Below are 22,291 nucleotides of genomic sequence, written 5' to 3'. Positions count from 1 at the left end.
ATTTCCTGAAGGCCTAATTCCACTACACCAACTACCTGTATGCTGATTTGTTGCTTAGTATTGGAAGCACAGGAAGTTCCTCACATGTATATGTTCATTATCACCTACAAAAATGTGTTACCTATCCAATGCTTACCTACAACCGGGTCAGGGCAGTGCTTGTCTCCTGACGCAACACTATATAACAACAGCAGTTCATCAGCAAGAACAATAGAAGTTGAACCGAAATACAAATCAATAGACCAACCCCAGCAATGGACAGATCAACTGCATAGCACCCAAATGAATCTCGAAAAGAATCAGTGGGCAAACCGAAGGGAGAAGGAACTGAAGCCGCATCTGCGTCGTGTGGCCGGCGGCCGCTGTCACTACCCCGTGGCAGACGAGGGGGCGGGGCAGAAGAGGTGACCGCGGTAGCGAATGGGGGTGCGGAAGTTCCGACTGTGGAAGCGGACGAGGGAGCCGGCGGCGGCGGCGGACGAACCGAGCGAGCGACTGGGAGAAGGGAAAGGAGCGCGCCTGAGCCGACTCATCTGCGTGATCACCTCGTCCAGGAGCCGAGACAGTGTCGATTGGAGCCGAGAGTCAGCGCGCGAGCCGAGGGAACGCGTGGAGCGGGTGAGACGAGGGATACCGTGGGATGCTGGGAACGTACAGGTGTCAGCAGATGCGATCGGGTACGCACGGGAGGAGGTTTGCAGCAGGTCTCCACCGAATTTATCCTAGGCATCACCACGCGCGCACACAACACATCGGACGTCCATATTATTTCCAATCCGATGGCGTATGACAGGTCTGATGGGTGCCTAGGATAAATTCGTGCGCGTGCTCATCTGCATCCGCACCATCTAAACCCTAGCTAGCCGCCGCCGCTCCCTGATCGACTGCTCTCTCCTCGACCTTCACCTTTGCACACCGCCGCTGAGCGCCTGCGCCGTGACTTAAAATGCCTCGCCGCCAGCGGGCGGCGATGTCGTCGGAATCGGATGATGCTAGTGCGCCGGAGTGGGGATCGGAGGATGAGGATGACGATGACGAGATAGCTGCACAGGGGGCAGCCGCAGCGACTTTGGCGGCGGGGTTACCGATCAAGCTCGTGATCGACACCAAGACTCAGAAGGTGCGGTTCGCCGAGGCCGGAAGCGACGTCGTGGAGTTCCTCACCGGCCTCCTGTCCCTGCCGCTGGGCACCGTCGTCGACCTGCTGACCAAGGAGCGCATGGTCGGCAGCATCGGCAACGTCCTCGGCAGCGTGGAGAAGATGGACGCCGGCTACAAGGGCAAGGAGCGGCGCCTCAGCCCGGCCGTCACCCCCGCCGCGCTCTCCCGCCTGCAGCAGCTGCTGAGCGCGCACCTCATCAACGGCCGAACCTGCTGCCATTGCACCAGTTCCACGTACAATGCTGCCGCCGCGGGAACATCCACGACGCGGTCGCTACCCACGGCCACGTACACTGTCGGGGACGACCTCTTGGTGACTCCGGCTTCTTTTTTCACGACCATGTCGCTTCTGGGCATCGCGCAGTTCGCACAATTTGGTGGCGAGGACCTCAGCACGCTGCAGGAGAAAACCGTGAAGATCGGCAAGGAAGAGGTATGTACGTGGCGTCCTTCGGTTTCTGACTAGGACTTTTGAACTGCTGGTGATTGATTTTATTTTCCCCTGCATGCGTTGGAATTTTGTAGGCGCTGAGGATACTCGCTGCTTCCCTCAAGTCCAAGACCGTGCTGACGGATGTCTTCCTCAAGAGTCAAGAGTGAAGCCATTGTCCACTAATAGTAATTCAGAATTTTTCATTATCATATATCATTATGATAGAAAGGATATGTTTTTCAATATCACTTGAATTTAGTCGTGATGGCATATTTTTCTTGTGCGGCTGCTGCCGTGATGAATCAAAGATTCTGCCAATGTTGCTTTTGGTGTCTCTCGGTTCATTGTTTCGATGAGTGGGTGTTAGAATTGACAGTTCGGTATAAACTTGAGCTAGTTTCGGATCAGCATACACAATCCCTATATCACTAATTAAACAAACACATACTGTATAACATAATCAGCCATGCAACACATAGTAGGACCTCACGAAATGGTACTGGAGTCCCATCGGTACTGATGGGGCAGTAAGTAGTGGCGGTTCTAATGTCGGTCTGAAGAAGACGTTCATCTTCTCCATTGGGGAGCCCTTTCAGGCGACCAAAATAACCTGGGTGATGCATGAGTACCACTTACTTACGTGAATGGGGGTATAGTAAGAGCACTTCAGGTAGTTCACACAAGTGGCCTCGCAAGAAGAAAGGCAACCCAGACAATCTGAGTACATGTTATTGTATCTAGCATTTTGTTAAACTATGCATTTAGCATCATAATATATGCATGACAAACGTGCCAACATGCATGGATGCAGAAATTGGGTGGTAATGCCGGGTGTTTGAGCCAAGCTATGATTCGCAAGTGATCTTCCACACAAGGATGACATGGAATTTTCATGCTTAGATGAGGTGTTCCTATCCCTAGATGACTATGATGAATTTAGTTTACCGAAGAATTAGAACCTTTGCTAGCATAGTTGATAGAATGAGTTTTGTGCGTATGATGCCATCTGATCATGGTGATACACATAAGAGAAGCTTCTTCCTTAATGATCAATTGGTATGGTAGGCATAAGCCTAATTAGCTCCATCTAGAACAAAGATGTAATTATTCTCCTCAAAGAGGTGTATAAAATATATTTAATATGTTTTGACTACTACAGAATATAAGTGTGTAATGGCCTAATGGGCAGTCTTTCAACTAGCGCTTACTCAATCATTTGATGGGTTTTCCTAAGCAAAGGGCATGTCCTGGATGATCATTGTATGAGGTCACAGTGAGCACTACAAAGAGGCTTGTGGGGGTTATGACTTAGCTAGGACTGGTTTTGGAGAGATGCAAGCAATGCTTGTGCCTGCCAACTACAACTCATTGTGTTTCTATGTGTTGTGAACAATGTTATTGTGCCCACAAATCAAAGGCCAAAATGAATCACTCAGATGCTTTTAGATCACATGGATAAAAATGAGCATGGTTATAACTTCCGCAAGCATATTGCTATGGATCATCAATGAGATGAGCTTCAAAAGGTAATAATGTATACTAGCTATACCCGTGCGGCGGCACGCCGCACCCCGGCAATATGTAATGCTTATAGATGGTGTCTTTGTTATATGCAGTGAATTTTAAATAAGTACTATGTGGATTGTCAACTATATACCCTCAAAGAGGGTTTATATTTCATTCATTTGCATTGTACAATAATCAGCTTTCCAAACGGAAAAAAGACATTACATCTTAAAACTTTGTTGCATATAAGAAGTAACACATAGAAGCAAACTGGAAAGGATACATTTATTCTCACCCTATGTGATGCATCTTGCACAAAAGGATGTACGCACTGGCAATTTACTAATAAGATTAAACGCTGTAGTCAATATATATTTACAAAGAAAGATGTACACATTGCTATCTCATACCAAGACCAGGCATGTTACAACCATTGCCATCTTATACCATTCTAGTGCGGCTGCCAGCGAGATGATACCGGTGATGATATGATTTAAAGCTCGTGCAAATTCTTGCACATGACTTTGTTGTGGTTTAGCACTTAATCGGCATATACTACGCTAAACAAATGTAGCACTTAGTTTAGAAAGCAACATAGCATGTGAATATTTCAGTACAGGGTATTCAGTAAAACACGAATCTGCATGATGACGGTCTACTCAAGATAACATGTCAGATTATAATTCAATATACCACCACTTGATCACTGAATATGCCAGCTTTACTGTATTATACATGGGCAACCTTTCTGAAGTCCCTCTGCCATATTTTAGGCAGGATCTCAAGAACATACATTCATTTTGCATGAGGCCTAGGATTATGTAAGGTGGAGGTGTCGGGCAGTAGATAGAGGAGCACAGTTGATTTTTCTCATCAATGTTCCGGCATGTGAGCAATTTGAGATCATCTCTAGGCGACCTCTCTACAACGCTAGCCAATGTGACATGGCTAATGGAGAGTGGAGTGAAGGTGAGTAACAACAGGCAGAGCTGCAAAACAATTCAGAACTTAGGCTACGACGCTACGTTACAGAAGTGTGAACCAAACACCTTATAAGGATACTTCATTATTACCACCTCTATAATCCATGTGCTTCATAACAATTTTTTTTTTGTTCCAGACCACATGTAGCAGCATAGTAGGATCAGAGTTACTACATAAATGAGTGAAATTACACTCCAAATTAGTAACCGTCCTATTAGTGAAAAATCACTAATTTTCACAATACATTGTTCCTCCTCAAACTATATACTACAATAGTTTTCAGTAGGCTAATTCAGAACTATTTCTCAATGGATGCACATGACATGCTATTTCTTTATCTTGTCGTCTTGAACGAATGGGAGATAATGAGCTCAAAGGTCGGGCAATTGACACTGAAGACTAAAGAATACCTACACTGAAACAATATCCATCCTGCCTTTCTATTCCAAAAAAGGGTTAACCATGTGAGACGTAGAAGTGCATATGAGCATGTCTTCACATATGAACATTGGAAATTAATGGGTAGTGAGGAAGTTAACATTGCAATGCATAATGAATGAACGAAAATCAATCTATCTAAACATCATTAAAAGAACTGAGGTAATGCAATATATGAAACTTTAGGGGGCAATAGACCTCACAGTCATGCTACAAACTTAACACTATATAGCCAATCTATTGTCTCATCAATGTAACTTGAAAGAAAAATCAAGTGACGTGTTTCTCAATTATACTAAATAAAATGGTCGAACTATGTAGCAGGATGTCCTGACCAACCACAAAAAGAACCTGCTAACTATCGCACGATGCCCTTAATGCTATAAGTGTAGAACAGAAAAGAGGAACTAAACTAACTTATGAGTTCTTGTCCATAAATGTGGCAGTTAAGAATAAGCATGACAGAGACGTGTTACCATACATAGAGCAAACAAACAAAATTAAGTCGGATCAATTATTTGGTTCATGTTCATTGCCTTCTTAGTGCAGACATGATGAACCAATAATATCCCACATTATCCTATTTGAGGTTAAAAAATTATCTCAAATAATTAGTCGCTCTGCATTCTTCTGCTACACACATCAACTATTCAGGTCCTACATTCAAAAATCACAAGAGTTACCTGGAAAATTGTCTATCATCTCCCAGTATTTAGTTATCCCGGTTTTGAAATCCCACTGAATACTTGATGGGTGTTGCATCATGGAAATTTAAACAGCTTGCCTTATACTAACCTCCCTGGCCTGCAATTAGTTTTTGTCCCCGTGCTCATGCCTGCTGTATCACATGGAAGGGGGTCAGTGCCAGGTACTCAGGTCCATGAACCATCACGATCAACAGTAATCTGAAATCGATTGATCAATACATAAGCACCTGCAAGGATAACCACCAAGACGACCATACTGTTTCCTTGTACACAGCCTGCAGCAGAACATATACTGTCAATCAGGAAGCACAACCAAAAATAGAGAAACAAATAGCCTATAACAATCTAATAGCTGGGCTGGATGTGTAACCAAATACCACAACGGCAAAATAGCTTTCGTTAGCACGATACAAGAGCACAGGCATATCATAGAAAATTGAGTACTCCAGAAATTTGAACAAATTGCTTCCGACCCATCCAGTAATGGGTGTGGCTCCCTATTCAGTTTACTCCAATACTTCAGTAACCCTCTGATTTTCAAGTCTGCTCAACAGATGGGACATCTGATTGTTTTGGAGTACAGGGTACTGGACCAAACAAAGGGAAAACCAGAAGATGTCTGTCCGTTAGAAAAAACTCATAATTTTCTGAATATTTTGATATTTTCTGGATTTAACTGTTCATGGCAGGAACATATGGTCTCGGTCCAGACCGGAACTCTGTGAGCTAATAAGTTACTTTACTTCCTGAACTTAATACAGTCTACATAATGTACCCAATGTACAAAGCTTATATTTCATCAAACCAGAAACCTTGAAAGAATGATACACATGCATCTAGTTGTCCCTAACGAATTTAAAGTAGATACGTGTATTGCAATGTGCATTGGTACTTCAAAACAATCATCTTGCATCTATTTTTTACCTGAGAGCTTCTCACAAAGGCAACCAACATCCATTACTAAAACATTATTTACGCATCTTCTATCATAGTAGCACTCACCCAAGATCTCATACACTGGAAGAGAAAATCAAGGGATAAATTAGGGGCAAGGTTGAAACATCAGCACCAAATGATCGCTGACAGTATGTCACTAACTGGAAAAAGAGCATTGAGAAAAGAAGTGCTCGCTACTCAGTAAAGAACTGTAGTTCCATAAACCTGAATAATGGATAATTGAAGAGAGCCGCAGTTGTACTAAAGGATTGAGAATTTTTCGGCGACAAAGGAAACTCCCTCTAGCGCAATAGAAACCATCTCCACAATGGAAGGGGGCATCCTCCACAACTTCATGGTCGCACGGGAACGCAGGGACGCGTCCTGCACGTGTGCCAGAGCTGCTAGGCGAGGCTGCCGGAGCAGGGCTGTCCCGCAGCCTGGGACACAACGCCAACCCTGGGGTTGCTGCAGGTGGCCGGAGGCTATGAAGGCGTTGGACCTGCGAGACAACATCGAGGTGCTCGCGAGAGGGGATGATTCACAAAGATTTGCAAAATTTGTATATAACTAAAAATATACAATCAGACCATAGGTGAAGACTTACGCTGGTGGTTCCTGGAAAAGCAGAAGCAAGCTCGAGCGGTCAGGCCACATCTCCGTATTCTCGAGGCCTCCTCGTCAGCGCCAACGCCGTGGGCGCTCGCTATAGTTCCCATCGACAGTAACCAGGGTGGCCTGCACACGAGAGGTTTTCGAACATCAAGCGCCGTTTTGGAGGTCCCGGCGGCCAAACTCGCTCCACGCTGGTCCGGTATCTAGACTTGGCTCGGTTGGGGCAATTGACCGAACACGTTACAGGCAGCTCAGCATCGGTGTAGAGTAGACGACGAACCTAGTTAGTGAGGTCGTTGGAGGAGGCCGTACGGGAACGGGGAGGGCGCTGGAAGAGGTCGGAGGTGAGAGGCGACGTTGGGGCATCGAGAAGCCGAGGAGCGGGACGAAAACCGGATCAGGCCATCGGTGGAGGCGGTGGTGGATGCCGAGAACGTGGTGTGACGACGGATTGCGACGGCGGTGGAGCAGCGGTTGACTGTTCTGCAGCGGTGGCGGTGGGAAGCGAGGCAGCCGTGCAGCCTTTATATAGGTATGTCTAGCGATGCCTTTTTCTAGAGAGAGCGATTGGAGCGGTGAGTCTGGAAACAACGAATCAAGCGGCAACCGACTCAGCTGGACAAAGTATATCCGGCCAACAGAGCCAATCCAACCAAAACAATCGCTGGATACACTTCAAAGCGTACACCGCAATATCCCCCAGTAATTAACGTGGCGGCCTTCCATTGGCCGGTTTTTTACTGATAAAAAAAATCAAAAAAAAAGTAAAAAAGAATCCTGGTTAGATTTAGTATATGTATAATGTGTGTACCACCATGCAGTGGTGAGGCTTGCCAAACCAGTAAGCACTGGATTTTGTAAACTTGTTTAATCATTTGCAGTGCATGATGCATGATGCACTGGCTTTAGATCACTAATCATGGATAGGAACTGTTTAGCAACTTCTTTTAGTACTATATAAATGGTTATTGACTTCTTAATCCAACCCTAGAAATGTGATTATATATTCTGTTTGTCCTAATAGAAGTTTTTTTTAACATAATACAGATGCTCGTATATACGTACATACACTCACCCTTATGAACGCATGCATGCACAACCTACCTCTATGAGCACCTCCGGGAGACTGAGCGGACACATCATCTTGAGATTGACGAAGTTGCCATAGACGCCTTGGTAGTCGACGACAACGTCTCACCTCCCACAGAGCACAAATTGCCGGAAGACCTGGAATAAATTCAGGAAAATGCGAGCATCGGTGTCAAGTCTAGGACTTGAATCCAAGTGAGCCGGGGATACCACTGTCCTCCTAACCATCTAACCACAAGTTGGTTCGCATTCTAATAGAAAAAGTTACTAGTGCCATCCATGGTTTCAGCATGATTGTCGTTACTTCTCAAGGCTTGTGCAATGCATGCTGACATTATACAAGTGTGAAACAAAGAACATGGATAAACAAAGAGAAAAACTCAACTAACTGTAACTATACAAGTGTTATGGGGCTGTTTTGGATCATTGCCCTCACTTGCCCTGCAGAAGAATTGAGCGTTGACCCCACCTTGGTGGTCACTTGGATGGAGACCAAAAAATTGGTGCGCCTACACTTCTATGACAACCCTAGTTCAATTCTAAGCCAATATTATGCCCAGGCACGAGAGGCAAAATCCTACGCCAATTATTTGGCGAGCCAAGATTGGTAAGGCCAGTGTGGGGTACAAACCAAACAACCTCTATGTGTTGTCATTTGAGTAGTCCATTAATGACTTTCCAATTGATGCAATACAGGAAGAGAAAAATGTGAAGTTAGCATTCCAATATTAGCAAACAAATAAAATATAATAAAATGTATGCTTTAAGTTTTTTTTTTGTACATTCTTTGAAAATCACAGTATCGAGTATGGTCATGATATTACTCGAGCCAAATGACTACGTATTATTTACAAAATAAATCTAGTTAATCTGAACAGTAATAGGAATACATGATAAAAATGCACCAAGACGTTAACCGAAACAATTGCAAGATTTACGAATAGATAACACTATATATATACCCAATAATCACTCATGATTTACCAATGCAAACATTAACCATTAGCCCATGTGAGTGCGCGTATAACTTATCATGGAAATCATTTCCTTAAATGAGCAAAACACTAATGGAAAGGTTGCTATCAAAGCCATTTCAAACCGGCAATTTTAGTATTAACAATATGTCAGTTTTATTATTTGAGAGCATGGCATTTCTATTATTAAGAGGATGACCTTTTTTTATTGGCATGGCAGTTTTATTTTTTCCTTGGCATGCCATTTTTCATGATTTTTGCAAAGTGGACAAAATAAATCAAAAATTTGTAGCATGTCATTTTGTGTTTGGTGCATGGCAAAAATAAAGTAAAAATGTTCTTCAACATGGCATTGTTCGCACAGTGAAACATCTCCACCGCAAAAATTTATTAAAAAAGTAGATCACATGGCACTTTTTTCTAAATCATACCATTGTAAATTTATAAATTAGAGAAATGGCAGTTTTATAAAGTAGCATGACAATTTTCGTTATTTTAGATCATGGCAATTATAAATTTATATTCCTCTATTTTTTATAAGAAAATATCTATTTACCCCCTCCTTTCCGGTTTATAGGGCTCAAATCTGAAATCTCATCAGCCAAGGCATTTTGTGAGTGAAAGAATGTATCTCGTACTTTACAAAACTACTCAAATTAAACTCATGCATTAATTTGAATTAATTGCAATGCATGCATGCTTGGCCACTAGATGAGTAGGAACATTACATGCATTGATGTGTTCTTTTTTAATTCTTACATGCAAAGATTTAATGCGCCTCGAAAACTAAAAATAAAATGGAGATAAGCCCTTTAAATTGAAAAAAAAAGTTGAAATAAACACTATAAACCGAAAAGAAGAAAGTATATTTTTTATTCATGGATATAGCATCGCACGTCACAGCGAACCACAATTTCAGGTGAGCGCGTGCAAGCAGGTGCGCGCGTGCAGCCTCTCTGTTTGACGAAAATACCAGACAATGCACACAAAAAAACAAGCTGCACGCGGTTAAACGGGTGAGATGCGGTTTTGGGAATCACCTGGTGGTTTGTCAGATATAAGAGCAACTCTAGCAGACCCTGCAAAAAATACGAAACCGTAAAATTCCGGTAAGTATATGGGCTTAGCCTAATTTTTCGGTCAGAACAGAGCCCGCATACTCGCCCGTCTCGTAAAAAAATTTGCCGCGGCCCGCAAACCGCATTGCCCAACCACTATATCTACGGTTCCGCGGCGTGTTTGTGAGTCGAAACCCTATCCCCAGCCACCACCGAGCCACGCAATTCCCCACCCCCCTTCTCCACATTTCTCGTCGCCGGCGACCACCTTCCGCCTCGATCTCTGGACGCGGCTCCGGCAGCAGATCCGGCGACGGAAGCAACCCCGAGCGCGAGTGGCGCGTCCGGTCGGACGGCGCGAGGAAGCGCGGGGCGAGGAAGTGGATCAACGGCGGCCTCTCGCCGCCGCCGAGCTTCCGCATCCGCGAGACGGACGAGTACGACCGTCGGCACGGCCGTACCCCGTCCTCTGCCGCGTCCTTCTCGTCCGCGGCGAGATCTTCCTACGCCGGGAGCTCCTACTCTTCCGGCGAGGGCCTTCTCCCCGTGAAGAGGAAGTGGTCGAAGGAGCCGGAGGACTTCGAGTTTGTCCCCGTCAAGGAGGAGCCCGAGGAGCTCGGCCGCCGCGGAGTCGTCGGGCCGAAGGACTTCGTCGCCGACGTTGACGCGGTTGCGGCAGCGGAGCGTGTACAAGGAGGCGGAGCACCGGCGCCACCACGAGGAGCTCGAAGACCTCCAGTTCCGGCAGGCGGCCGCGGCCAACCTTGCTGCCAAGGAGAAGGACGACAAGTGGCGGCACATCCGCGAGGAGCAGAGGGTGAAGTACATCGACCTCGGCAGCTCTGACGAGGAGGAATGAGCACCTCCACGGCGTCATCCATGGCCGCGAGCTTGCTGTCGTGAGATCTCCACCCCTATGGTACTAATACTGACGTAGTATATGTATGAACTAGTGTTTGTAGTGTTTGATCATATAAAATATATGTAGTACATGATGAATTACTCGCGTCCACGAGGTACAAATTTTTCCCGCGAAACTGCTTTTTCAAATTATGCAGTTTTATCTACGGTTTATGTTCGACCATGTTAGTTTCGACCCGCAAACGAGATCTTCGTGAAATTGCAAACGTGTTTTGCGGATCGAGATTTCGCGGGGTCTGCTAAAGTTGCTCTAACTCGCCGGAGTAATCGCCTCCCGCAACCAGAGGCTTCTCGTACATGACTGATTATTATTTTTTGAGACAATCGTACATGGAAAACGAGAGATGAAGAATGGAGGCTTTGGCCCGTGAACCCAACCGGCCCACGCGTCGTCATTTGGATTCCTTCTTAGCCCGCCCTCAGAGTTTCTGCGCGCTCTGAACTGAAGAGAAATCAGTCGTGTCTCGGTGACAGTCGGATTGCTCGCTCCCGCCGCGTTACGGCGTGTTGCCGCCATGGCGATGGCGACGCTGGGGATTTCAAATCCGACTCCGGGAAGAACTTGGAGCGTGACCGCCACGCCACGACGGCCATATTATCCCCCCACCCCAGCTGATTCTTTCGCGCTTTTCCTCTCCACCTTTTTTGTTTGGTCTGACCGCATCGATCGTACGCGCTTCAGTTCTTGATCCACTGCCATCAGGCGGCGACGATGGCGCTCGCGCCCGGCTCCAGCGGCGCCTCCGTACGCTGGCCGCCGTCCTACACCGCGGTTGCGCGCTCACCTCCGTCCCACTGCGGCCACATGCTGGGCGCCCCCGTCTACCTGGGCTTCCGCGTCGACGGTGAGTGCCGCAACCCGTCGTTTGCCAACTACTACTACGAGGACGTCGAGGAGGACACGCCGCCGTCGTACTCCCCGGGGGCCCCCTCTCCTCCATCCCAGTGCGGCCTCATGCTCGGAGACCCCTTTCCCCCGAGCTTCGGCGGCCGCCGCGGGTGCCACAACCCGTCGTCTGCCGACCACTACGAGGAGGACATGACACCGTCGTACACCCCGGGTGCGCCCTCGCCGCCGTCCCATTACGGCCTCATGCTGAAGTCCACGGACGCCGCCTTCTTTCCGGGCTCCGGCGTCGGCAGCGAGTGCCATAGCCAGTCGTTTGTCCAGCGCAACGAGGAGCACACGCCGTCGAGCTCTCCCCCGCTCGCGAGCTCCAAGGATTGCACTCCGTCGAGCCCTCTGCCGTCGCCGGGCTATACTCCGTCGGACACGGAGTCGTGCACGTCGCCGTATTACACACCATCGACCCCGACGCCCAGCACGCCGGCTCCGTCGCCCCTGGTGTCCGAAGCCGAGTCATCCACGTCTGCACCGCGCCGCCGCCACCATCCGTACCAGAGGAGTGGCGCCAGCAGAATCAACCGCGGAGGACGGCAGCAGACCTTGAGATATTGACATCTTATAACAGGAGTGCGATATTGGATTCTCTTTTGTATAAATTTTGCATTGTTATGCATTTGTTTATTCCTTTGGCAAATCTATATATTAGCAATATATCTGTACAACTTTTGTTGAGGATGTGAGATTGTTCTTGGTTATTGCTTCTCGTTTTTCATGGTCGGAGCAGATCGATGCAAATTGCAATTCCTACGTGAATCAATTTGTTGAAAATCACCTCCAGCAATTGTCATGCTCTGTGACTGTGTGATGTCTGAGAGTTTGTTACACGACCAGATTTTACTTTTTGTAAGAAATTAGAGAAACAATCTCCATTTCTAACACAACCATCACATGGCAGATATCATAGCATCCATATGTATTCTAGATAAATAAAACACATTCTGCACTAATCCTTCGACATGCATCTACAAAAAGCTCACAGGATACATCACTCATTCACACTTCATCCTGTCAATACAAAATGTCTCTACATCTACAGTTTGATCACTACATTGTTGGTTTGCTACTTCCTACATCCTTTGTCCAACACATTGTCACCTCTTTGTTTTCATGGGGTTCTGAATCATGTATAAGGGATACAGCAGAATAAAAATGCATCATGCCTTCGTGCCACCCCCACCTGCATGGATCAAGAATACCAGGTTTGCCGGGGAGAGTTACCAGCGCCATATTAGTACAAAATTTTCCATAAATTCAGTTCCAAAGTTGCAAGCTTTGATACTCCCACTAGAAGGCTAAGAAATCAGCAAGCAGAACTACATGATTATTTTCTAAGATTCCACAACTTGTCATGATGTGAAAGATTATTAAGGCGATCTCCAACGCTATCCCCTAAACCCGACATAGTATTCGTCCATGTGAGGCATCCGCAAACATTGATATGGCAGCCGGCCGTCTAACCCTAACCATCAAACGTCCGGATATATTTCAAACGGAATTTGAATAAACCCGACAAATTTCATGCAAACCAGGCGTTTCCATTTAAAGTGGACCAAATTAATTACATTTTTGACATATTTTGTCCGGACATACGGCAGCCGGCCAGTCGGAATGCCAATACCACCGACACCGGTGGCGGTGGAAACTTCTCTGCCATGACGATGTTGAACTGCACATGAACCTTCCCCATGGTGAAGCTGGCATGGATCCGCGTGAGCGCGGACTCCGGCTCATCGTTGGGCATCGTCAGGTCATCATCGCTTACCTCCGGCAAGCTTGCCTCAAGGCCGGCCAACTCGTGCTTCTACTACGGAGGAGGAACGAAATCAGAAGTGGTGATAGATTATGTGGTATTAGCTTTGACCCGTGAGACAACCTAACATCTGTGCTAGCCGCTGCCATCACCATGGCTTTGAAATCTACTCCCTATGTAAAGAAATATAAGAGCGTTTAGATCACTACTTTAGTTACCTAAATGCTCTTGTATTTCTTTACGGAGGGAGTATAACTCGCGTCAACAAAGAGAGTGGCTTAGGTGTTAAAAGATGGTTTGGTCGGAGTTGGGGGAAGCGGTTAGGTCACTTGCGCCCTGTTTATCACATCAGATGCATTTTGCATGAATGCTCCATGATTCGTCTAGCCACGTCAAACTAACATTGGGCACAGTTGACAGAACGGTGCAGAACTTTAAAATGTTGAAACTAGAACAACTTACTTGAATAGGGTAAAAACTAGAACAATTTTTATATGAAATATAGCACGAAATGTCCCAAAGGAGTAAAAATCGGATAAATGCAATCAGTACCAAGTCAATCATGTCTACCTCCTTGCTCTCGTAAATATGATATGTCAAAAAAGGTATCTAAAATTCTAAAATAGCGAGCACCAAGTAATATCCGATTAACTTCCTCAGGAGCTTCTCTCTAGTCTCCAGCGGCGAGCCTTCTTCTTTGGCAAGAAGACGTCTGTCAGGACGGTCTCCGACTTGAGGGAAGCAACGAGTATCTCCAGCGCCTACATTCAAAAATCCAAAACACACAAAACAAAAAATCAATCATCAATCAATCAAGTTAAGCAAAATCACAATATAAATAAGTTCATAGGGTCTTGAAATAAATTAGAGCACATCACACACCTCTTCTTTGCCGATTTTTACAGTCTTTTGCTGCAGTGCACTGAGGTCCAGGGTGCCAAGCTCTGTGATGCCCAACAACGAAATAGTCGTGAAAAAAGATGCCGGAGTCACCGAAAGGTCGTCCCCAATCGTGTACGTGGATGCAGGTAGTGACGTGGCTGTTGTTGTTCCAACAGGGTCAGGGGCGAGTGTCGTTGCGTTGTTGAGCTGCGCACTCAGTAGCTGTTGTAGGCAGGAGAGCGTAGCTCGGCCGACAGCCGGGCTGAGACGCCGCTCTTTAATCTTGTATTTCGCGTCCAGTTTCTCCGCGCTGCTGAGCACGTTGCCAAGGCTACCGCCCATGCGATCATTTGTCAACAGGTTGACAACAGTGCCAAGCGGCAGGGACAGGAGACCGGTGAGGAACTCCACGACATCGTTGCCTGCCTCTGCGAAGCACACCTTCTCAGACTTGGTGTCGATCAGGACTCAGGAGCTTCATCGATAACTACATAGTAGCCACATTTTCCTGTTATAGTTTGATTCAAACCTTCTTATGAGCAACACTACTAAGGGCATTTCTAATCGATCCCCTAAAAGCTAGTGAAGTATCTGGTGGAGTAAAGTTAGTGGAGTAAATTTTTATAAGCAACACTACTAACTGACAAAAAGAATGCATTAGTAGAAAAAAAATGATTTTCCAAGAGTTGGAGCAGATAGCGCAATATCATTTTTCTAGAGTGTAACCCAAAATCTTTGTGCCAGAGACAATTCCAGATTAGTGACAAATATCTATAAATATTACTTGTAAATGGATTATTTGTGTAATATGTATAAAATATAAAAATGGCGAGACCAACCAGATCTACTTTCAAAAATTCATAGCAAGCAAATTGCAAAGATTCATCCACTTAAATTTGGAGCTTCAGTATGCAAAATTTATGGTTAAGGAGGTAGTAATGTATACCTGAAACATCACTGGCTCCTCAAAATACTCCTCGTAAGAATAAGCAACAATACCCCGGCTATAATAAACTGTACATGCAGATGCAAAAAAATAAAATCAGTTAAAGCTTAGACTGCTACAACAAAGCTCAATCTTGAAAGGGTGAGTTTTACATTAGATTGAGCTCGGCTCAAAGGATCTCAGTGACTATCCAGCAAGGCATGCCCTACACTCGTAATTTCAGAAAGAACTAGTCCATCTAGTACTAGCCAGGCTTGATCTAAGTGCATGTACATCAATCAAACCATATAAAAGATTGGCACGACATTAGTTGATGGAGCCAACATTACAAACACAATAGATAGTTTCACTACCACATTAGTAGATCTAACTAGCGTATGGTTACCGAACCTAAACGAACATGCTATGATCAACCTTTAATATCCCTGTATCGCTCTACACCTACGTACCTCAAACCGCACATGCATCACCTCTGAAACCCATCAAATAAAGCCCTCACGAATCCTAGCAGATGACAGTTAGACGAATATGAACATGAAGCAAAAGGTAGCAGAAGGCGGTGGTGAGAGAGGAAATCGCTCACCTTCACAGCGTTGGAGTCAATTGCAAGAAACCACCACATTTGTGGCTAGGTTTGCAGAAAACCACCAACTCGTTAATCCGTTGCAAAAAGCACCGCAAAATCACTTAAGTCGTTGCAAAAAGCATTGATCGGGTGATTTAGCCCCTTTGATCACTTTCTGACAAGTGGGGCCTGACTGTTAAGAGCTGACTTGGCAAAACATTGACACACACACCCCCTAGACCTTTTAAAAAGTGCAATCAGCCCCCTCGGTGTGGACAACCTCAGCGCACTGGCCCTGCTGTCCGATTGGCACGGCGGCGCCCTCGTCGGCGTCGGAGACGGGTACGGCCGCGGTAGAGGACAAGGAGGCGGCCGAGGTGTGCGCATTTTCGAGGCGTTGGCCTGCCGGTGCTGCAGCGATGTGGACCACGCGTCGGAAGCCGAAGCAGAGGAGCGGCAGCCTCCTCTGATGTGGTCGGCAAAGAGAGTGGAGGGGGAGGAGGCGACGAGCTCCACCTGCTCGACAAGCCATTCCCGTCGCCCTCCTCCATTGAAGAGGATGAGCTCGAGCCGGAGGCCGCTCTGGCGCTGCCACGACAGAAGCACTCGCGGCGTCTGCCCCATCGAGGGAAGGCAGCGGGTGCGCTTCCAGCGGCGGCGACGGGAGCCAGTGGGGGCGGCGCGGTGACGGGATCCAGCGGCGGCGATGGGAGCCAGTGGGCGCGGCGCGGCGACGGGAGCCAGTGGGCGCGGCGCGGCGACGGGAGCCAGTGGGGGCGGCGCGGTGACTGGATCCGGTGGCGGCGATGGGAGCCAGTGGGGCGGCGCGGCGACGGGAGCGGGTGGGGGCGGCGCGGCGACGGGAGCGGGTGGGGGCGGCGCGGAGACGGGATCCGGCGGCGGCAACGGGAGCCGGTGGGGGTGGCGCGGCGACGGGAGCCGGTGGGAGCTAATTGGAGCAAGGGACGGGGATTGGGAGGGAGGGTTTGATTGCTTTTCATTTTTAGATACAGGGGTGTGTATGACATTTGGTTGCCAAGTCAGCACCTTACAACTCGGTCCTACCTGTCACAAAGTGATTAAATAAGCCAAATCACCCGATCAGTGTTTTTTGCAACGACATAAATAATTTTATGATGTTTTTTGCAACGTATTAATGAGTTGGTAGTTTTCTGCAAACCTAGCCACAAATGTGGTGATTTCTTGCAATTGACTCACAGCGCTTGCCTGACTTTGATGACCGCTGCCGCCGCTTGCTTGCCGGCGAAGAGACGAGAAACTTGATCAGGGCGACGGACGGCTGGCACGACGAGGGCTTTGTCGCTGCACCCGCAGGGTGAATCGGGGGTTAGGGCACCTTTTTTTTAGAAACGGGGGGTTAGGGCACTTATGTGGAGGGCCCGCATCAGCTCACTCGGAATTTTCTTGGCCCGTTAAAGAGGCCCATCCGCTGCACGTTGGACGACCTTAGCATGTCTGCCTATTCATCGCTCCTTGTATTTTGGAAAAATGTTCATGTTTATAAAAAAATGTTCATTTTTTTTTGCGGGAAAACAAATATGTACAAAAATGTTCATATTAACAAAATATGTTCATGTTTCTTTAAAATGGTTATGTTTTTTTTGAAAAAAATCAACCATGACTAGATTTATGTTCATGTACTTTGAAACAAAAGGTTCACTAATGCCCCCCCCCCCCCCCCCCCCACACACACACCCAAAAAAACAGGAAAAACGAACAAAAACACGAAGACAAAAAGGTTGAACCGAATGGAAAATCAGGAAAAAGGGTGGGGCAATCGAGCATGGGCCTCTCTTGGACAAGAAGATAAGAGGGAAACTAAAGACACATGTACAGAAACCAACTGATCTCAAAAATAAAATGTACATAAACCAATTGTTCAATTCAAAATTGCTTCACGGCAAAGGCGTTTCGGAAACTCATTCTCAATCACTCTGAGTGGTGGCCGTGTCAAATGGTGGTGGTTTGTTTGGGTCAACATCGGTATTGTGATGATTTTTCTTCCATTTTCTTTGTGTTTTTCTGTGATTTTGGTATAGTTTTCTTTATAAACCAAGCAACTATATTTTTTTTTCTATCTATATGAAATGTGCATGAACACCATGCCCTCAGATGAAGTTCTGTAAAAGATAATTCTGGTTGTAGTGCATCTTCTTCCACATTGACACCACACAAGAAGGCAATTGAATGCCTTCCTCCTCTCTCCTCTTTTTTTTGGGCAAAATTCCTCCTCCCTCTTCGATGTTCTCTAAACTCAACCTTTTGCGTTGATCTACCGTCCCACCGGCAAGGACGTGCTCTGACTTCCTCTTCTTCTGATTACACATATCCATAAATGTGTGCATGCATGTGTACGCAAAAGCTATTCCGATGTGTGTATATAGTTAGGCCCTATTCAGGACGAAGGAATTTTACAGGAATTGTAGTGGGTTTTTTCCTTCGGATTTTTTTCTTTAGAGACGTACGGCACGAAGGAAACTGCCTAGGAGATTCCTCGGGAAAGGCTTCTTAGCCTACGCTTTTCACGGGAACTGAAACATGGGGCGGAAGCTCATTTTTCGCATAGGGTCGTGGCAAACTGGTGCAGCGCATGAGTGCGGGATGTGATACGGCTGGTTGCCCTTGATTTTTTTTATCCGACCGTCAGTGCATTCTCTCCTATACAACTATATTGACTTCCTGCGTTCCGATCACCACTTGTTTAAAATTTCCCTCCAATTTCAAGCCTATAGGTTTTCACTTTAGGCTCCACCCTATTCCTACGCACTTTCTATTCCTTTGTTTTGAGCACCTACGTTGCGAACATGGATGTCACGAGACTTAGAATCCTACATGAATTGGAAACATAGGAATCAGCAATAGACGTTGTTTGGTTGCAGCTCAAGAAACACACAAGAATCTTCTACAGATATATGGCGTCATTCGGTTTGAAAGATTGTCATAAGAAAAACATAGGAATGGGGATTCCAGAGGAATACTTCCTTGCATCTGATTTGTAGGAAACGGGTACATGATTTATTTTTGATAACTAAATGGGTAAATGAATTCCTTAAGAATGCTACTCATTTTTTGTGTTTTTTAGGAAACTACACATCCACTCAAAGCTCTTCTCTTTTTTTTGCGTAGGAATGAGGCAATAGAATTGCTTAGGTTGGTCACAATGGGGAGGAACTTAGGAGTAACATCACACACTCCAATACAACTTTGCTTATGTGGCACATATTTAATGAAGAGAGAGGTGCTTGTGGTAACTAGCTAAGTTACCGGAACATCACGCACTCCAAGAAACAATGAGTCTATAACCTAATAAATACATCGTTGCATGACACTACATAGATGTTCCTACCCACTATGGAGGTAGTAACATAGTCTAGGGAAGTGTGTAAGTTACTAGCTTATGTTCTTGCCCATTGTGACCAGCCTTAATTAGGATGACAAGTGCTGTCCTATCATATTTCTGTACTACATCTATTTTCTAGTACGTTTTGATTTCCGGCAAACCGAATAAGCCCATAGAGTGGATATGATAGTTGTCATATTCGAAGTAATTTTCCATAGGAATTTTGGATTGTATGACATTGTAGTGTAGGAAAGCATTCCATAGGAATTTTGGAGGATCCATTCCTTTGAACCAAATGAACTCTAGAAGGAAAAATTCATAGGGAATACTACAAAGTTCCTTTGAAAATTCTTTGAACCAAAGGAAAATTCTGAAAATATTTTTGAAATAAACTTGACCTTTCATTGTACTAGTGAGAAAAGTTTCACAAAAGGAAAATTCCTCTTTGACTTGTTTTCAAAAAAGACAAATTTTAGGTCAAAATAGCGTGAATAGTGACCTATAATAGCAAATAAATTTTGTCTTTTTTGCTGTGAAGTCAACGTTGGTTCTTTTTTGGTGAAAATGTATATACTAGTGCGCAAGTAAGTCAAGTTTAATCTAAAAATACTTTTGAACTATTTTGACTTTTTGTTTAATTATTTGAAAAAAATACTCCATATAGGGTGTATATACATGCGAGAGCCAAAGGGTATTTCCCGGCAAGTGCTATCTTATCATATTTTTGTACTACTTACATTTTCTACGTTTGGTTTTCCAGCAAACCGAATGAAGCCCATACTAGAATGGATGCGGTAGTTGTCATATACAAAGGAATTTTGGATCCTATGGCATTGTAGTGTAGGAAAGCATTCCATTGGAATTTTAGAGGATCCATTACTTTGAGCCAAATGAACTCTAAAGGAAAAATTCATATGGAATACAAAATCCCTTTGAAAATTCTTTGAACCAAAGACCCTTTTAGGCTGAGGCGGCCGGAGCCAATCTCATGCGTTTCAACCATCCATCAGCATGCACGCGTGCCAGAATGCCAGTCAATGTTGCATCCTATATGATCTTCCCAATGGCCTTTCAATTGAACCGCCGCTTTATCTTCCCAATGAGCTAGCATGCGCACTGCTGCGCATCGAGCAAAGCCCAAAAATGACGGCAAGCAATAAATCTTCGCAAGTTCCCCATGAACTGAACGGCGCATCAATTGCACTCATATTCCCCATGAAGTCTAAGGTGCCTAACCGTGTGTATAAATACGGCTGTTACGGGCATCTCTCTTGTATCGGTCTGTCCAGCCTCCATACTCCATAGCTACTCCACACAAACTCAGGTCGATGGCTCCCAAGGAGAGCTCCAGCAGCAAGCTAACCATGAAGCTCCTGGTGAACTCCAAGACCCAGCGCGTTCTGTACGCTGAGGCCGGCAAGGAAGTCGAACTCCCTCCTCACCTTGCCGGTGGGCACGGTCGTCAAGCTTCTGAGCACCGACACCATGGTCGGCAGCGTCGGCAACCTGTACGGCAGCGTTGAGAAGCTCGACGACACCTACATCAGCCGTGAGGACGCCAAGAAAGCCCTTCTCACCCCTGTCGCTGGTTGTCAGGGCGGCATGCTGCTCCAGCTTGAGGCAGCGCCGCCTGAATCCGCTTACTTCTACCGTTGCAACAGCTCCATCCACAGCTACCCAAACTGCAGAAGCTACGTGACCAAGGTAAGTGGCTCGACGTGCAAGAGTTGCCACACTAAGATGACCACGCAGCTGGTGGAGGTTGTGGATCCGGACGCTGGCGCGGTGCCTTCTGCTGCTGCTGGAGCTGGGTTCGTGCAGAGGATCGTGACGTACACGGTGATGGACGACCTCAAGGTGTCGCCCATGTCTTCCATCTCTGGGATCACCCTCCTCAACAAGTGTGGGGTCACTGACATCGGGTCGCTCCAGGAGAAGACCGTGCAGCTTGGCTCCGATGAGGTAACAACCCAACCCCTGCTACGTACAGATCAATTAGTTTTGATGGGAACAAAAGCTGATCCTGCCCGCATCAACATTCTTGCCATTCGATGTGCAGGGACTGGAGATACTGAAGGCGTCGCTGCAGTCAAAGACGGTTCTCACTGACGTCTTCCTTCCGAAGAAGCAACGCAAGGGGTGAAGAATTTCCGAGCATCCATGCATGCATGCGCCGGTTCAGCCTTCACATGTTGTCTTGTGTTCACCGGAGCGTCCTTGGCGTCGTCGTTATTGTCCGTGGTGTCCTAGCTTATTTCGTTCAGTTTGTCCGTCTCAGTGTTAATGCATCAGCTACTATTTGGGGAGTTCATCGTCAGTGTTACCTTTTGAAGTGTCCAGTTTGTTTCTGTTGTTTAGTTTGTGTGTCCGGTTTAAATTCCATAATTTGGAACTCTTGTCTGGTTTGAAGAAATGTTTGGAATCGCCTTATTTGGATGGGATGATGCTTTGGTAGTACTCTACCAAGTGCTAGTCTGCTACGGACGAGACTTGCCTGCTCCCCCGTCGTGTGCCCATCCATGCTACGTGGCTTGATTTGATTGGAACAAAATAAAGCCCGGCTCCACCCTCTTAAAATCAGGGGGAGAGATGATTAGATTAAAAAAAGAGAGGAAAAAAGACTACCGTAGGATGAAGTGGGAGGATGGATGGGAGCATGGGGAGGGAGCAGTCAAGCCGGATCCGTTTGCTACTACCTCTACTTGCCAGCCTAAATGCCTAATACTCGTCCAGCAGGAGATCTCACTATAGGAAATCAATTTTATGCCGAATGTCAATTACACTTGGTAAACACTTTACTGGGTGTTACGATTGGTAAACGTAATTGACAGATGGGCTACTAATCGTATATTTGCAAGAATTGTTTCTCTAGTTTCATGTGTGAACTTTTATGTACACTCGTAAAGGTTAATACGTGCCTATTGTCACCATCCATGCAACAGAACATGTCTAATCAGCCATGAATTCTCCATCTAGCAAGGTTTCCAAAAGAAGCAAAGCCATTAATTGACCATAAGATGCTCCTTGCGTTTGCATCCTCTTTGATCTGAAGCCAATA

The 22,291-nt window shown here is 46.0% G+C and overlaps 2 protein-coding genes and 1 pseudogene across 3 annotated transcripts; 2 read left to right on the top strand and 1 right to left on the bottom strand.

Moving 5' to 3' along the window:
* The first annotated feature begins 946 nt into the window (after nucleotides 1–946).
* Nucleotides 947–1,761, top strand: LOC125546642 (uncharacterized). The gene is made up of 2 exons (XM_048710819.2): nucleotides 947–1,594; nucleotides 1,687–1,761. The coding sequence occupies exons 1-2, from the start codon at nucleotides 947–949 to the stop codon at nucleotides 1,759–1,761; spliced, it is 723 nt and encodes a 240-aa protein (XP_048566776.2).
* Nucleotides 1,762–13,941: 12,180 nt separating this feature from the next.
* Nucleotides 13,942–16,853, bottom strand: LOC125546640 (uncharacterized). 2 transcript variants are annotated; one of them, XM_087546320.1, is made up of 4 exons: nucleotides 15,891–16,853; nucleotides 15,308–15,375; nucleotides 14,362–14,848; nucleotides 13,942–14,240 (listed from the first exon to the last, which is right to left on the bottom strand). In XM_087546320.1, exons 3-4 carry the CDS (start codon nucleotides 14,701–14,703, stop codon nucleotides 14,136–14,138), a joined length of 447 nt encoding a protein of 148 aa, XP_087402446.1. In that variant the 5' UTR covers nucleotides 14,704–14,848; nucleotides 15,308–15,375; nucleotides 15,891–16,853; the 3' UTR covers nucleotides 13,942–14,135. The 2 variants fall into 2 exon arrangements, with proteins under 2 accessions (XP_087402446.1, XP_087402447.1); XM_087546321.1 differs by lacking the exon at nucleotides 15,891–16,853 and adding an exon at nucleotides 15,757–15,870.
* A 3,708-nt stretch (nucleotides 16,854–20,561) lies between these two features.
* On the top strand, nucleotides 20,562–21,596 carry LOC147978491 (uncharacterized; annotated as a pseudogene).
* Nucleotides 21,597–22,291: the final 695 nt, after the last annotated feature.

The sequence above is a fragment of the Triticum urartu genome, chromosome 3A (genome assembly GCF_056163025.1).
Source record: "Triticum urartu cultivar PI428250 chromosome 3A, HENAU_Tu73, whole genome shotgun sequence".
In the NCBI taxonomy this organism is placed as follows: Eukaryota; Viridiplantae; Streptophyta; class Magnoliopsida; order Poales; family Poaceae; genus Triticum; species Triticum urartu.
Note: the sequence above shows the minus strand (reverse complement) of the source record. Positions and strands in the feature narration are given on the sequence as shown.

Coding starts and splice junctions, on each gene's coding strand:
- LOC125546642 (XM_048710819.2), top strand. CDS start 947: ATGCCTCGCCGCCAGCGGGCGGCGATGTCGTCGGAATCGGATGATGCT. Junction 1,595..1,686: donor TGAAGATCGGCAAGGAAGAG/GTATGTACGTGG, acceptor GGAATTTTGTAG/GCGCTGAGGATACTCGCTGC.
- LOC125546640 (XM_087546320.1), bottom strand. CDS start 14,703: ATGGGCGGTAGCCTTGGCAACGTGCTCAGCAGCGCGGAGAAACTGGAC. Junction 14,241..14,361: donor TAAAAATCGGCAAAGAAGAG/GTGTGTGATGTG, acceptor TTTTGAATGTAG/GCGCTGGAGATACTCGTTGC.